Genomic DNA, 18,082 nt, shown 5'->3' on the forward strand with positions numbered 1-18,082 from the left:
ATTGAGAATGATGTTTGCTGTGGGTTTGTCATATATGGCCTTTATTATGTTGAGGAAAGTTCCCTCTACGCCTACTTTCTGGAGGGTTTTTTATCATAAATGGGTGTTGAACTTTGTCAAAAGCTTTTTCTGCATCTATTGAGATGATCGTATGGTTTTTCTCCTTTAATTTCTTAATATGGTTTATCACATTTATTTGTGTATTTGAAAAATCCTTTCATTCCTGGAATAAACCCCAGTTGTTAATGGTGTATGATCCTTTTAATTTGCTGTTGGATTCTGTTTGCTAATATATTGTTGAGGATTTTTGCATCTTTATTCATCAGTGTTATTGGCCTGTAGTTTTCTTTCTTTGTGGCATCTTTGTCTGATTTTGGTATCAGGCTGATGGTGGCCTTGTAGAACGAGTTTGGGAGTGTTCCTCCCTCTGCTATATTTTGGAAGAGTTTGAGAAGGGCAGGTGTTAGTTCTTCTCTCAGTGTTTGTCAGAATTCGCCTGTGAAGCCATCAGGTCCTGGGCTTTTGTTTGTTGGCAGATTTTTAATCACAGTTTCAATTTCAGTGCTTGTGATTGGTCTGTTTATATTTTCTATTTCTTCCTGGTTTAGTCTCGGAAGGTTGTGCTTTTCTAAGAATTTGTCCATTTCTTCCAGGTTGTCAATTTTATTGGCATGCAGTAGCATTGTGGTCGGAAAAGATACTTGATACAATTTCAATTTTCTTAAATTTACCAAAGCTTGATTTGTGTCCCATGATATGTTCTATCCTGGAGAATGCTCCATGAGCACGTGAGAAGAAAATGTTATCTGCTGTTTTTGGATGGAATGTCCTGTAAATATCAATTAAGTTAGTCTTGTTCAGTGTATCATTTAAAGCTTGTATTTCCTTATTTATTTTCATTTTGGATGATCTGTCCATTGGTGAAAGTGGGGTGTTAAAATCCCGTACTATGATTGTGTTACTGTTGATTTCTCCTTTTATGGCTGTTAGCATTTGCCTTATGTATTGAGGTGCTCCTATGTTGGGTGCATAAATATTTATAATTGTTGTATCCTCTTATTGGACTGATCCCTTGATCATTATGTAGTGTCCTTCTCTGTTTCTTGTAGTAGTCTTTATTTTAAAGTCTATTTTGTCTGATATGAGAATTGCTACTTCAGCTTTCTTTTGCTTTACATTTGCATGGAATATCTTTTTCCATCCCCTCACTTTCAGTCTGTATGTGTCCCTAGGCCTGAAGTGGGGCTCTTGTAGACAGCATATATACGGGTCTTGTTTTGTCTCCATTCAGCCATTCTGTGTCTTTTGGTGGGAGCATTTAATCCATTTACATTTAAGGTAGTTATCAATATGTATGTTCCTATTACCATTTTCTTAATTGTTTTGGGTTTGTTATTGTAAGTCTTTTCCTTCTTTTGTTTTTCCTGCCTAGAGAAGTTCCTTTAGCATTTGCTGTAGAGCTGGTTTGGTGGTGCTGAATTCTCTTAGCTTTTGCTTGTCTGTAAAGTTTTTAATTTCTCCATCAAATGTGAATGAGATCCTTGCTGGGTAGAGTAATCTTGGTTGTAGGTTTTTCCCTTTCATCACCTTAAATATGTCCTGTCACTCCCTTCTGGCTTGCAGAGTTTCTGCTGAAAGATGAGCTGTTAACCTTATGGTGATTCCCTTGTATGTTAATTCTTGCTTCCCTTGCTGCTTTTAATATGTTTTCTTTGTATTTAATTTTTGATAGTTTGATTAATATGTGTCTTGGCGTGTTTCTCCTTGGATTTATCCTGTGTAGGACTCTCAGTGCTTCCTGGGTTTGATTGACTATTTCCATTCTCATGTTAGGGAAATTTTCAACTAAAATCTCTTCAAATATTTTCTCAGCCCCTTTTTTTTTGCCTCTTCTTCTGGGACACCTATAATTTGAATGTTGGTGTGTTTAATGTTGTCCCAGAGGTCTCTGAGATTGTCCTCAATTCTTTTCTTTTTTCTTTATTCTGCTCTGTGGTAGTTATTTCCACAATTTTATCTTCCACGTCATTTATCCATTCTTCTGCCTCAGTTATTCTGCTATTGTTTCATTTATTGTGTTGTTCATTATTGTTTGTTTGCTCTTTAGTTCTTCTAGGTCCTTGTTAAACATTTCTTGTATTGTCTCCGTTCTATTTCCAATATTTTGGATCATCTTTACTATCATTACTCTGAATTCTTTTTCTGGTAGACTGCCTATTTCCTCTTCATTTGTTTGGTGTAGTGGGTTTTTACCTTGCTTCTTCATCTGCTGTGTGTTTTTCTGTCTTCTCATTTTGCTTAACTTACTGTGTTTGGTGTCTCCTTTTCACAGGCTACAGGTTCATTTTTGGTGTCTATTCCTAGTGGGTATGGTTGGTTCAGTGGGTTGTGTAAGCTTCCTGGTGGAGGGGAATGGTGCCTGTGTTCTGCTGGATGAGGCTTGATCTTGTCTTTGTGGTGGGCAGGACCATGTCCAGTGGTGTGGTTTGGGTTGTCTGTGAATTTATTATGTTTTTAGGCAGTCTCTGTGCTAATGGGTCGAGTTGTATTCCTGTCTTGCTAGTTGTTTGGCATAGGGTTTCCAGCACTGTAGATTGCTGGTCGTTTAGTGGAGCTGGGTCTTAGCATTGAGATGGAGATCTCTGGGAGAGCTTTCACCGTTTGATATTACGTGGGGCTGGGAGGTCTCTGGTGGACCAATGTCCTGAACTTGGCTCTCCCACCTCAGAGGCTCAGGCCTGACACCCAGCTAGAACACCAAGACCCTGTCAGCCACACGGCCCGGTACGTGGGAAGTTTCTTGCCTTTTGGGAAGTCTGAGGTCATCTGCCAACATTCAGTAGGTGTTCTGTAGGAGTTGTTCCACATGTAGATGTAGTTTTGATGTATTTGTGTGGAGGAATGTGATCTACACGTCTTACTCATCCACCAACTTGAAGGTGCCCCTTTTGTCATCTTTTTGATGATAGCCATTCTGACAGTTGTGAGGTGATACCTCATGTGCTTTTGATTTGCATTTCCCTGATGATTAGTGTTGCTGAGCATCTTTTCTTGTGCCTGTTTGCCATCTGCAGGTCTTTTTTGAACAGATGTCTATTCAGGCCTTTGCCCATTTTTTTAAATCAGGTTGCTTGTGTTTTTGATATTGAGTTGTATGAGCTTGTTATATATTTTGGATATTAACCCCTTTTCAGACATATCATTTGCAAATATCTTCTCCCATTCAGTAGGTTGTCTTTTTGTTTTGTTAATGTTTTCCTTTGTTGTGCAAGAGCTTCTAAGTTTGATTAGGTCCCATTTGTTTATTTTTGCTTTTGTTTCCTTGCCTGAGGAGACAGATCCAAAAAAAAAAATTGCTAAGACTTATGTCAAAGTGTGTTCTATGTTTTCTTCTAGGAGTTTTCCCAGCACCACTTATTGAAGAGTCTGTCTTTTCTCCATGTATATTCTTGCCTCCTTTGTCATAGATTAATTAACCATAAGTGTGTGTGTTTCTGGGCTTTTTATTCTGTTCCAGTGATCTATGTCTGTTTTTGTGCCAGTACCATACTGTTTTGACTACTATAACTTTGTAGTATAGTCCCAATACTTTTAAGATTGACATTAACATGGTATAGAGGACTTGAATGCCCCTACCTACCCCTCCATCCTCTTTTCATACATACTCAGTCTTCATCTTTGAGATCCAGTCACGCTGACCTGTTAGCTTCTCTGACTTGCTAAGCTCCCACTGCAGGGTGTTCGCATATTCTACTCCCTCTTCCTAGAATGTTTTTTCCTCCCCTGTGCCCCTTTGTCTGAGTGACTCTTAATCTTTCTTCTGATCTCAGCTCAATCATTTTTCCCCAGGGAATATTCTCTTAGGTATACAGTCTTATAGTACCATGACCCTCTTTTTCATAGCACTTGTCACAGTTGTAATTCTATATTTATGTGATTCTTTGATTAATAATTCTCTTCCCTCCTAGATGATTTCCTTCTCTATGCTCACCATTTTCCCTAGCCCCTATCATAATGCCAGGCACATGTTACATATTCAAAAAATATTTGTTGAATGAATGAAAAGTTAATGGAGGAGGGATAATCAAATGCTACTCTGGTTGTTTTTGTCCTTCTTAGAATATTAGAATTTTAGATGGAGAAACAATCTTAGAGATCATTAAACATGTTACCCTCATTTTAAAAAAAGAAAACTGAGGCACAGAGAAGTTAAGTGACTGTCCTAAACTCATTGTGAATCAAGTTCTGAACTTGAAAATCCTCCATTGCCAGGGTAGATTCAAAGTATATCTGTGTATTTTAAGCTTACGTGTTAGACTAGGTGAAAGCCATGCTATGATGGGGGAAGATTTTTCAAGATGTGTCTGGTTGTCTCCATTATTTCCCCAGCATTCAGCACAATGTCTGGTGTTTAGTAGACTGATTGTTATATGTAAAATATGCAAAGGGGGAGGGTTGAAGGTGGGAATCTGTTAATAAATTAACTTTCTTTGACTAAATCAGACAGACTTGAAAACAGGGTAGAAGCAAATATTAATTTTTGTTTGTATGTACTTTTAGAGGTTACTTATTTTTACCACGTGCTTGTAAAAACATGTGCATATGTTTCAATAAAAACTACTTCACAAACAAAAGATTAGAGTACCTAGCACCTGGTAGGTATCCAATAATTTTGTGTCAAATATGAATCTGAATTATTGCCATTATAATGAATAATTTTTTTTAATTTCAAAAGAAAATAGTGAAGAAATGTATGAAGATGTCTACAAAACAAAGAGCAACTACCCAAAGATAGAGTGAGTTTCTCTTTTTCTTGGCTTCATAGCTAAGGGTATTTCCTGTTAGTCTAGGAAAACCAAAGTTTAAGAAATGACCTCCATCCCTACCCACCCCATCTTTAGGGAAGATATGCATAGAGAATGGAGATAAGCTATTGTAATACAACATTGTGAGCAATAGGGTACTTGTAATTGTGTAGAATCATATCTAAAAATTTTGATCACATTGCTTTCTCTTTTGAGAAAATGTCCATCTCCCAGAGTAGAGGACTTTGATACTGTGTTAGGGAATAAGTGAGAAAAGAGAAGTAAATATCAATAAAATGCTTCAATTCTGTAGTTGCTTTTCCAGGAAGAAATCAATGGTTATGATTTACCTGTATCTTTGAAAGTTAATGAGGCTATCTCTGGGATTGGGGCTTAATTTATTATCTAATAATTCAGTGTTATCAAGGACAGTATTTGTTCAAATGGGCATTATTAATCAAATTCAGTTATTAGGCACACATTGTGGAAAGGAAAACAGCAATAGTCAAAAGCAAGAAGTTTGAGGGTTGAAGGGAAAAGAGGGCATTCGTGCTGGGTGGGATGATATGAGTGTATCATTCCCTCTCCCTACACTCCCCCACCCCAATCAAGAGCATATTTGGAAAAATTTTAATCATCAACCAGTTAGTCAGTGTACCATCGTCGTTATATTATCATTCTATAAATTAAAGATCAGTGACGTGAATTTCAGAAGCTAGTAATTTCTGTAATGTATTTCTAGTATAGTTTGTAAACTATGGGTCCCTGAGTCATCGTCTCTAAAAGGAAGACTTTGCTCCATAAACTCTTTAAAATAGAAACCATTTGGAGTAGATGAAAGTTTGTATTGAAATATAGTAATTCCATCCGTAGCTGATGTGTGCTACTTCCTATCAGCATCTAAACAAAGAAGAAGAGCATAGAAGCTGACAAGGCATTTTCCTGCTCTTCCTTGAGTGGGGTGTGTTGAAGAAATAAGAATGAAGTCTCTGATCCTTTTTACTACAGCAGGCTTCCATCCCCAGTACTCTCTCAAACACCATGTTATTTATATCCTCTGATTCCTCTTAGTTTAGATGGAAAAGAAGCACTTAAAAGACTGCAGAGGTTCTTCAAGAAAGAAAAGGATAGATTTAAAATGAAGAAAACCAAGTCACAAGAAAATATAAGGTAAAAGGTCCCTTTTTATTTCTCTTTCCCGGAGAGTATTAGCAGTGCTGGCCTGGTTAGTTACACAGCTGATGGTCTCTATCCTGTTCTTCTAGTGAAGCGGTACCAGAAACTAAAGCCAAAGGCCCTGGTTATCACCTACCACCTCCTTGCCAATATTTGAGTGAACTACACCCACAGATGCTAATGAGAAAGTGACAATGTCCCTTTTGAAAAAATTGATGAGAAAAGGTTGTGAACAAGGGTAGAGGGAAAGTCTTAATCAAACAAAGTCCAGGAAAGAAACTTTCCTCATCATCCTTGACATAGATTCCTGTTGTTGTTACTGAGCATTATGTTATTAATTACATCCTTTTATGCTCTCTCAGCCCTACAAGTTCCGGTGGTTTTATTTGTCTACACTTCCATATTCTAATTTGCCTCTCTTGAGAGAGGCAGTGTGTGGAAAGGGAAGGTGAATTTTTCAGCTGAATGGTCCATGTACCTCAAAGTCTTAGACCTGGAAGGGATCCTCCAAGATCACCCTAGCTAATTACCAGTGGGAATTGGGAAGGTTAGAAATTCATGAGTAGGAGAAAGAAACAAGAGGCCTAGGTTCTGGATTCTAGTTTCAGCTTTTCTGTTTATTCAGTGTGCAACCATGGGCAAATCACTTCCATTTTGCATTCATAGGGATCAAGTTTCTTCTTGCGTATAATAGAAGGGAGACTGGGTGGTCTCTGGAGGCACTCCTCTCGTGTGTGTGTGTGTGTGTGTATGAGAGAGAGACACACACAAAAACATAGACATAGATCTGTATTTTATGAGGGCAGAGGATGGTAAAATAATTTGACCCAGGTTATTGCATATATTGACATGGAATTATGTTATTCTACCTTGAAGTTCTTTTCAATTATAAAACCTCACAGTAACATGACTTTAAGTCTAATTGTCTGTTGGATGTAGATCTACCAAGAGATTTATATAGAATATGGGGTTTACAAATTGTAGTCCTGACCATGCAAGAAGAGGGAGTGTTCACTATGTGCAGGGGCAAATCTGCCATTTGTAGGAAGGTCTAAAAAGCCTTTTTCCCCTTAAATTTTGCCAAAATCTGCCTCTCTACCTTAATTTTTCAATTAATAGCATGGAGACATACCAAGGTAACAACAGAACTTTGTTTATTTATTTGTTTCTTCGTTTACCTTTTGTTGAGCCTTTTGATTGAGGGCTCCTCTCTGGAACATCAGCTCCTAGTCTGTTGCGTTATCTTCAGAAGGAGGTTGCAACCATGAAAATGTGACCTTTAAAAAGAGTTGGGGCTCTCAATCTTCTCTCTCTCTCACAGACACACACATACACACACGCACAAACACATGCACACACACACGCACACACTGCCTGTTAGGATAGTCATTATTAAATGGCTTGATTTAGGCATAAATAAACCAAGAATTAAATGCCATGGGTCTTAGCTATGCTATGAGTTTTACATGGGAATTAAATGTTAAGCCTCTTCTCACTCCCTCTGTTCCAAATGTTCTGACTTCTTCTTTCAACAGGCCAAGCACTCCTCAGCTTGAGGGTCTCTGTGTCTGCTCTTTCCTCCCCTAGGAATGCTCTTACCCCAGATATCTAGTTGGCCTATTCTCTCACTATCTTCAGGCCTCTGCTTCAAAATCATCTTATCAGTGAAGCCTTCCCTGAACGTCCTCTGAAAAATGGCAAACCAGCCCTCACCTCCAGTCCCCCTCCCCCCTTACCCTGCTCTATTTTTCTTAATTGCACTTTTCTCCATAAATTTCCTTACATGACAGATCATAAATTTCCTTGTTTGTTTTCTGTCTGTCTCACTCTACTAGACTCCATGAGGGCAGGCATTTTGACTGTTTTGTCCACTGCAGTATCTCCAACATAAAGTACAGTGCCCAGAAGAAAAAAAAAAAAATAGAACAGTGCCTGGGATATAATAGGCACTCAGTAAATATCTGTTGAATGAATAGATGACCTAAAGGAAGGAAATATCATTGTAGATTTTTTTTTTGTGGCCTTGGTTTCTATGTTTAAATAGGAGCTACCAGCACCCTGACCTAATTAAAATGGAGGAAGGGAATGGGTGTTAAGAAAGGCCCCCTTAAGCAAGGGACCGCTTGCTTAAGCCAAGGCCCCAAGGATATGTGCTAACTAGATGTTGAGGGAAGGAAGTGCACTAAGGCTTCACATGTGTTCTCTCTAATCCTCACAATAACCCATGAGTTAGAAACTTGTCCCTCCGTTTTACAGATGAAAAACTAAGGCTTTGAAAAGTTATGTGACTTGCCCAGGGTAAGTGGCTAAGTGGCGGAACTGAGAGTCAAATCAGCTCTGACTCTAGTGACCATGTATTTCTCCTACTGCGTCTTGCACATCACAGTCCTGGTCTCATAGACACCAACGGAAGGGATCACTGAGTATCAGCCCTGTCCCAGGCACATTCACTTAGGAAAGCTTATCCCGTACAAAGGGAACTCTACAAGATAGGTGCTGGTATTCATTTTGGAAATGGAGAACTAAACCTTCCATAAAGGTTAGTGCTGTTCCTTTGGTCAGTCCTTTATTATGTTCTTATCACAGAGTGTTACATTAACTTACTTTTGGTGCCCCTCACTAAACCGCGAGCTACTTCAGGACGGAAACTGTGTTTGATCATTTTGTATAACCAGCACATGGGCCTGGCCCGTGATGAGTGTCCCCAGAATACCTGTAGGACTGAACTTAAATTAATTGTTTAAAATACGTGAATTTTTTTCCTACTACATCATGCTTCCTTTCATGTAATCTTAACTGTGAGATTTGAGGAAAACCAGATGATCTACCTAGCCAATGTCCTCTCCTACTTATTAGCACATTTACCATCTTCCATTTCCACCTGGCCTGGAATTCTCCCCTCAAGTCACCTCTTTGGTTAAACATATACATAGTCAGGGTCCAGCGTCTCCAGATGGTTCTCTCTCACCGTACTTACCCCACATTGAGTTGGCATCGTGGAAGGTAGAAGGCAGAAACAGAATCCTGTGGACAAAGAAGGGCAGGGCTAAGGGACAGCCTGAGATTGTCTCGTTAGGAAAGGGGGTGTGGGTGGTCACTGGGGATAAATAAGCTCATTTACAAGAGAGGGGACGTGATCAGAACAAAGCTGCAGGAAAGGTTTGCTTCATATCTTTCCCCCAAAGCATCTATATCAAGAAACCTAGTCATCAATATGTTATTTGAGATGTATCAGCTAATATCTCTGAACATGACTTTTTCCCTTAACCCTTTGTGTCTTTTGTCAATTAACAGTGCATTTTCCATTTCGCTGCCTGATTTAGGTAAGTGACATTTGCTTATTTGCTGGAACAAAATTATTCAGCACTGACATAGTCACAGTCTGAGAAAGAGAAGTAGTAATCCTTCCTGCATTCCACGTTTAATGAAAAATTGATACATCAAAATCAAAGACCTCTTACACAATAGTAGTACTTACATTGAGGAAGATGAGTAACATTTCTCAAGTGCCTCCTATATGCCAGGCCTCTTAAAATCCGAGAAATAGATGCATTATCCCTTTTTAGGAAGGCTCTAGGACTCACATCCATATTTTAGTGACCTAGGATTTGTACTCAAGTCTCTGAATACGAAGCTCGTGCATTTTACATTATACCACATAACCTTCTGAAGGATTTAACAGCCAGCTCACTGGAATTAAGACATAGTAATTTGAACATGACCACTTTGCAGTACACATACTAACTGAATCAAGGATGGGTCATTGGAATACTTTTTGCTTTGCTATAAAAACAACAGTGCACAAATTAGTACAGTGCCTGACATCTAGTGTGCTCTCTCTCAGTCATGTTCAGTAAGTTGAATCTATCGATGAGAGAGGGCCATGTGTTTTGTTTTTTGTCAGGTTTAGTTTATGGGCTCTAGCGATGGTGGCTACTTTGATTTTACTCTGACTTGACAATTCAAATGTATATTATATTCCACATATATAAGTTTGCTGCACTAAATAACAAATAGTTACATAAACCTGGTGTAATATCAGCTCTCCCAGCCTTCCCTGGTGGCGCAGTGCTTAAGAATCCGCCGGCCAATGCAGGGGACATGGGTTCGAGCCCTAGTCCGGGAAGATCCCACATGCCGCAGAGCAACTAAGCCCGTAAGCCACAACTATTGAGCCCGTGTGCCACAACTACTGAAGCCTGTGCGCCTAGAGCCCGTGCTCTGCAATAAGAGAAGCCACCGCAATGAGAAACCTGTGCACCGCAATGAAGAGTAGTCCCCCCTCGCCGCAACTAGAGAAAGCCTGTGCACAGCAATGAAGTCCCAACGCAGCCAAAATTAAAAATAAATAAATAAATAAAATAAAATAAAAACAGCTTTCCCAAAATATCCTTGGTCTATGTAAAAAAAAAAAAAAAAAGTAAGAATAGGCACGCATTGTACCCCCATCCAAATATATGAATAACTGAATTATGAATTGTGAATAATTATGCCAAAAGGTTTCTAATTAGTTCAAGTGGTGAGTCACTTGAATATTATGGAATTCTATGTAGAGCACCAAGGAATGTGACTATGCTAAACTGCAAATGTCTAATTATGATTATGTACTAAGTCAGATTCAATTTTATGCAAGATTATTATAAAGAAGCAGTTGTCAGTGTTTTGAAATAACAATCAGGGAAGAAAAATCAACATTAATGTTCTATTAAGTTGTTTTTTTTTCCCCTAGGAATTAAGCCCTCTCACTGCTCTAGCATTATAACATCTTTGTCCACTTCCAGGATGATGGGAACCTAGTCTAAACATGATCCTTTTAGCAACTCATATTTTCTGGAAATCCACATGAAATCAAATTGATATAAATATTCACGCATGTGTTTGAGATACTAGGACATCTCACTATTTTTTAATCCTCAGTTGAACTTTTTCCCAAATGGATACTTGTTTTGTTCTTTGATCCTTTCTATATCCTATAATCAGATTTTGATAAAACAGGCATGGGGATGCACCTAGATAATTAAGTAATTGTGTATAATTTGGAAAGCTGGGGATTGTATAAACCATACCTAATAATAGATCCTATCTTGATTTTGATCCTATCTTGACCCTAGAACTTAGGTCTCAGGAAGTTATTATCTATGATGATGTGGACATAAATGAAAAAAAGTCAAAGTAAGTCAATTTACCGCATTGGTCATCCCTACTGATATTTAACCCATTTCCTGATGCTTTGTTAAATACGGTCAGAGGGCCATCCCTTCAGATCCTTGGTTACTGGATGAAAAGTCAAGTTGTGATATATTGCCCCCACTAGGAAAGGAAAATAATGAGTAATGTAGATGACCTAACAGTGGTAGGTGATTCAAAACTCACTGGAGCTTTGTTTCTTACCTTTGAATCTATAGACTTGAAACTCATTTCAACATAACAAATACTTATTTAAATGCCTCCTGTGGAGGATGGCAAGCACTACCTGACAGAGCCTCTGTTCTCAAGGCCTAAAATCTATCAAAAAAGAGAAACCATCCTGAAACTCTATACCCTTTCTCTAGCTACTTGTTATCTGTCCTTTCCCTCTCAACTAAATCGTTGAAAATAAAGGTCTCCTCTGCTCATCTTGGATACATCATTCCAAGCTCACTGCAACTGGGGTTCTGTTCCACCAGGACCGTGGACTTGTTTTCGGTAAGGTCACTAATAACTTCTTTGTTAAATCCAGTGGATACATGTAAGTCCTTATTATACTTGGCTTCTTTGTAATATCTTAAATTGTTGCTCATGCCATCCTTCAAAGGAAGAAAAAATATTAACTTTTCCCCAGGTTTCTATGTTATCATTATTTCTTATTCCTCATCTTTGGCTCTTGCTCCTGTTTGATTGGTTAGTTTTGGTTTTGTGTGCACGTATGTGTTCTAATTCTGCCACTCATTTCTTTAAAAATTATGCGTTTCTCAGATTTCCTGTATCAGTTCTCTTCCCTTCTTCCTTTATATGTTCTTGAACGGTCTCATCTACATCTAGGGCTTTAATTACAATCACTATAGTAAAGATACCAAAATTTACAATTTTGAGGTCAGATTTCTCTCTTCCACTTTAATAAGCCTGCTAGATAACTCTGTTTGAAACTCAGAATTCCATAACTCATAATCTCAACTGTCCCCATCCAAATATGATCCCTTTCTTCTAATCTCTATGTTGGTGATTGTTTCAATAAACACACGGTTGCTCAAACCAAAACCCTAGGCATTCATTGTCCTTGACTCCTCCTCCTCTCGTGCCCTGCACCCTCTTCTGTTTAAATAACACTCAAAATGTTCCTGCTTACCCCATCCTCCCTGCACAGCCACATGAAGGCACTCATTGCTTCTCAGCTGGATTATTGCAATGACTTCCTGAATGGCCACCTCACCTCCACTTCAGTTTATTTTCCAAACTTTCTAAAGTACAAATAGGATCATGTCACAAAACCCACCATTCACCAGCTTAAAAAGCTAGTGGTTGTCCATTGCTCTCAAAATGAAATCCAAACTGCTTAAGAAGGCATAAAATTCAATATTGATCCAGCTCCTGGCAAACTCTCAGCCTCAGCTGTACTTCCCACTCACTCACCATTCTTGTGTTCCATCCATACTGTACATTTGGGTGTTCCTTGAACTCTTCAAGCTTTCCAGCATTTCTAAACCTTCACATTTGTTCCAACTTATTCAATTCATTCAACAAATATTTACTGAGCATGTACTATATGCCAGACACTATGCTAAGTGTTGGTATAAAGCAGTGAATGAAACAGATGTAATTCCTATTCCTATCTGATTGGAGAGGCAGATAAATAAATTAATTTTAAAAATCTATAATTAAACATAGGAATTTGATTGCTTTGGATATTTTGAAAGAGAGTGGACATATGGTGTGTGTGTTGGAAGGAGATTGATAGTCATTTTAAAGTAGATATCTGGGGAAGGCCTGTCCAAGGAGGTGAGAATTTAAGAACAAAAGAATTGTTCTGTCTGTAACACACTTTGCCGTGCCTTTTGCTTGGTTGACTATTTTATCCTTCATTATTTAAAACTGAATTCAGATTTTGCTTTCCCCAGGCAGTCCTCTCTGAGCTTATCTATTTGGGTTAGGTCCCCCTTTTTATCAGAACATTCTTTTCATAGTTGTATTCGTCTTATTTCTTGCCTGTCTCCTCCTCTAGATGGGAACTCCCTGAGGTAGGGGCTGTGGCTTTCTGATCTCTATCATGTGGCCTCATACCAAAACATAGTTTGTTAAATCAGATAACAAAGAAGGACCTGCCTCCAAAAAATGTGCAAAATAATTTGGAAGCTCAGAATAGGTAGACATTTCCATTATTTAGGAGATCAGAAAAGTCTGTGCCAAGTTAAAGAAGCAAGGATAGGAAACATTTTGACAGTTGGAGATTGGGGTTGAGAGAGAGAGAGAGAGAGAGAGAAGCGGGGAAGGTTTGCTGGGGGGAGAGGGGTGGACAGCTGTGTACATGGAAAACAAGTGTGTTTGGGAAGTTTCATTGGACCATAAGGCATGTGATCAAGAAAGTGGGTGTTACGAGCAGGAAATGAAATTTGGCAGGAGATGCAGAGGAGAGCCCTGGAATATAAAATTAGAGTTAAGAATTTATTCTTTCTTAAAAATAAATTATATGATATTTGTAAAAATGAAAATAAGAAACATGTAAGTTTAAAGCAAGATAAAACAAATATCCCTCAACCCATAACTCAACTTCAGAACTAGAACATATCCAGTGCCTTGGTTTCTCTACCTTGTGCACATCCCTTGTTCTATCTCATTGCCTTCCCCCAAGGTAAACACTCTCCTACATTTCGTGTCTTTCACTTCCTGTTCAAAACCAAAATACTGTTATCAAACACAGGTGATTAAAAATATATTGTTTCATTAGGGATTTTAACATTGTAAAAACGGTTTGTTGTATATAGAATTCTGCAACTTCTTTTTACTCAAAATCCATCCTTTTTAAAGCCACTATTTATTCATTTTTACTGTTCTACAATATTCTATTTTATGTACATACCACAATTTATTTATCCATTTTCTTGTGAGTATTTTTTGCACTTTTGAACAATACTGCTACAAATATTTATATGTATACTTAGAAGGGAAAATAATGCAAATTTTATAGGGAAGGAAAATTCGTAAGAAAATGCCAACTTGTTTTCCAAAGGAAAATAGGCAAAAGATATGAACAGGTCTTCTATAGAAAGAAAGACATGAGGGGTGAATAAACATATTAAAAGAGGTTCAACATTGTTAGTAATGAAGGTAATGCAAATTAATACCACAATGAGATAGTATCTTATACCCAATAAATTGGCAAAAATTAAGAATTCTTTCTGTGTTGATGAGAATGTGGATCAGTATTCCCTTTAAATACTGCTGGGAAGAGTGTAAATTGGTACAACCACTTTGGAAAATAAGCTGGCATTTTCTTGTGAATTTGCATTTCCTGTAAAATTTGCATTTATTGTATTTTCCCTTCTAAGTATACACGTGATTTATGATTGTTGCTTTCTATATCTTTAAAGAAATCTTTATCCCAAGATCGTATGATATTCTCCCATATTTTCTTCTAAAACTGTTAACTTTTTGGCTTTTACACATAAGCCTTAGATCTACCTGGAACTGATTTTGGCGTTTTTAGTGAAGTAGAGATCCAATTAAATTTTCTTCCATGTGGGTAAATGTTCTAGCATGATTAATTGCATAGCCCCTATTTTCCCCATTTCTGCAATGCCATCTTTGTCATACTAAGTTACCAAAAATCTGAAGATCTGTTTCCATGCTCTGTATTCTATTTGTGTCATATATTTTTTTAACATCTTTATTGGGGTATAATTGCTTTACAATGTTGTGTTAGTTTCTGCTGTATAACAAAGTGAATCAGCTATACGTATACATATATCACCATATCCCCTCCCTCTTGCGTCTCCCTCCCACCCTCCCTATCCCACCCCTCTAGGTGGTCACAAAGCACCGAGCTGATCTCCCTGTGCTATGCAGCTGTTTCCCACTAGCTATTTTACATTTGGTAGTGTATATATGTCAATACCACTCTCTCACTTCATCCCAGCTTACCCTTCCCCCTCCCCATGTGTCATTTCTATCTTAATTGAATTGTGATCTGGAAAAGTAGTTGATATGGTATTAGTACACTGAGGAAGTAGCTGATATATCAGTACTTTGACATATTCTGTGACATGATTCATGCCTAGTATATGGTCAGTTTTTATAAATGTTCCATGTGTACTTTAGAAAAATATGACTTCTCTAATAGTTTGATACAAGGATCAACTTACGTCCTCTAAATCAAATATTTGGCTTGGCCAAAAAGTTCATTCAGATTTTTCTACTGTTATGGAAAAACCCAAACGAATTTTTTGGCCAACACAATATGTGTTAATTCTCTTAATAAAATTGTTTATAGATTTATGAATTTTTAGATGCTTGATCCATTAATATATGAAAGAAGTGGGTTGAAATCTCACAGAAAGATGGTAGATTTGTCAGTTTCTTCCAAAAGTTCTATCATTTTTTTCTTTATATATTCTAAGGCTCTTTTATTAGTTGCATACAAAATTTTAAATATCTTCTGGTGAATTAAATGTTTCTTTTTAGGTCATAGCCATCTCCATCCCCCCTAATATCAATACTATTAATAACAAAAATAATACTTATATAGGTCTTACCGTGAGTCAGTCACTGTTTATAGATTTAACATGTATTAACTCATTCCAATCTTCACAACAACTGTGAAGTAGATACTATTATTATACAAATTTTGTAGAAGAGAGGTTGAGACACAGAGGTGAAGTTATTTGCCCAAGCTCATAGCGCCAGTAAGTGGTAGAACCAGGATTCAAACCCCAGCAACTAGACTCCCAATCCATTCTCTTTACTGCAACACTAAGCTAATTTCCTAGTGATGCTTTGTCTTAAAGTCTAATTTGCCCAATCTTATACCTACCTTTCTTTTAGTATTTCCCTAGTATACATTTTTGATCCTTTTTCTGATTTCCATATTCTTGTTCAGTGTGTCTTATATAAATAGCATAGAGCTGAACTGGCTTTTAAAAATATCTAACATGACGATACATCTTAACTCCTACCTTGCCCTAATGTAAAGTTTAATCTTCTGAAATATTGTGGTGCTGATAGCATTTTCCTCAGGACAGACTTGTCTTCTGTGCTTGCATACTGCTTACTGCTCTGTCTGGTTTCAGTTTATTTGCTGGGGGCTATTAAGGTATAATGTTCAGGACTTAATCTAAGTGTAAAGTGTGGCAATTTGTTAAAACAAAACAAAAAAAACCTTTATCCAGGATCTAGCAGTTTTGTACTGGGAGGGCCCTATCAGAAAATTCTTTTGCCCTACTGACAAATAAGGAAGTCCAAAACTATGGGCAAGAGGACAATATAATCAGAGCCACACTTCAGGAAGAGTAACTAGACCTAGACCCTTCTGCAGAATACTTTGGAGGGAAGGTCGGAAGTAGAACATTTGTTAGAATATTGTTAAAGGTGCTCAGGTGAAAGATGATCAAAATGTGTTCTGGGGTGGTGAAAAAAATGAAGAAGATATTTTAAGATTAAATGATATTTACCAAGTCACTTAACCCTATCAAAATCTGACCAGTTTCTTTTTCATGTGATAGAGTAAATCTTCTGTAGTTTGGCCTCAGAGAAATCAATTATTAAAGACATTTGTAGCAGATGAACACTGATGGAAAATAGCAGAATTTGGGATAGGAAGGGAGATGGAAGATGATATCTGAGTTCTTGTCAGCTTGGCTAGTTTGCATGTCATGTCCTGGTACGTATTAGGTTGAAGAGATGCCTAAACAACTCTGGATTAAATTGTTGCTAGATGATCTGGACCTCTGATTTTCATTTCCTTTTGTTCATTAGAATTTCCCCTAGAGAGTCAGCAAGGGAAGGAAGAAGAGGGGTATCTTGAAAAAGACACTGGAACAGCTTCTACAACGTGGTCCCAGTGGGCCCTATGGCATGTCATGTTACTTCTCTGAATCTTAGTTTCTTAACCTGTGATATGGCAAAAAAACAATCCTCATCCTGCCAAATTAATTAAGCTCTCTAACTAGATCCCTATAAAAGCTAAAATAAGTTGACAAAGAGTTGACCATAATGGTCACATGGCTAGCATAGGTAAAAATTGGTATGACTTTTCTGAAAATATATTGTTTTATAATCATTAAAGAAGATAAACTGTTAAGCAGGCATTTGCTTTGCCTATTCCCTGCCCTCACAGCTATAGCTCCTGCCTAACAAGTCCATGCACAAGTTCTCATTAAACACTTGCTCTGTGCCTAGCACTGTGCTGAGCTTGTGGTAGATATATCTGGAATGTGTGTCTGGATCCCATCTTTGGGGAACCTAAAGTGACGAGATAAAATGAGTGAACATCAGACAATTAGAAAAGAAGTAACTGCTGAGCTCCTTGTTATAGACTCCAAAGGCAACAGACATTGAGAAAAGAGAGTGATAGGAGATCCCTAGATGAGTCCTGGAAGTCTTCTTAAAAGCTTTCCCTAAGCTGCATCTTTCTTTTTTATTGAAGTACACTTGATTTACAATATTGTGGTAGTTTTAGGTGTACAGCACACTGATCCAGTTATTTTTTCTGATTATATTCCATTATAGGTTATGATATTGAATATAATTTCTTGCACTATACAGTAAATCCTTGCTGCTTATCTATTTTATGTATAGTAGTTTGTATCTGTTAAACCCATATTCCTAGGCCTCATCTTTAATGCTGGTCAGATGCTGAGTCCCTGATATTCTGTTGGACCTTGTGACCATAATCTGAAGGGAATTGTGACACAATGTCACTGAAAAAAATTTAAATTCCTCTGACGTAATATTCTTGTGGTTATAATTTACCCAGTGAAAAGTTGTGTTCTGATGTGCAGACACCATAGACATACAGATGGTTGATAGAGGAGGGGCCAGTTTTGCTCACATCAGTGATGAACATATTGGTTACTTTGTCATACCAGCAAAGTAAAGTTTTAAAGCAGCAGGCATGATGAAAGACCATAGAC

General features: G+C 37.7%; 1 protein-coding gene across 1 annotated transcript in view; it reads left to right on the forward strand.

Moving 5' to 3' along the window:
• The window catches only part of FYB2 (FYN binding protein 2), an 85,879-nt gene that overhangs the window by 58,690 nt on the left and 9,107 nt on the right, over positions 1–18,082 (forward strand). The window contains 4 exon segments of the mRNA XM_055084597.1: positions 4,736–4,796; positions 5,877–5,975; positions 9,276–9,304; positions 11,093–11,153. Of these exon segments, the coding sequence (XP_054940572.1) occupies positions 4,736–4,796; positions 5,877–5,975; positions 9,276–9,304; positions 11,093–11,153 (250 nt within the window).

This window comes from Physeter macrocephalus, chromosome 4, assembly GCF_002837175.3.
Source record: "Physeter macrocephalus isolate SW-GA chromosome 4, ASM283717v5, whole genome shotgun sequence".
NCBI classification, from domain to species: domain Eukaryota; kingdom Metazoa; phylum Chordata; class Mammalia; order Artiodactyla; family Physeteridae; genus Physeter; species Physeter macrocephalus.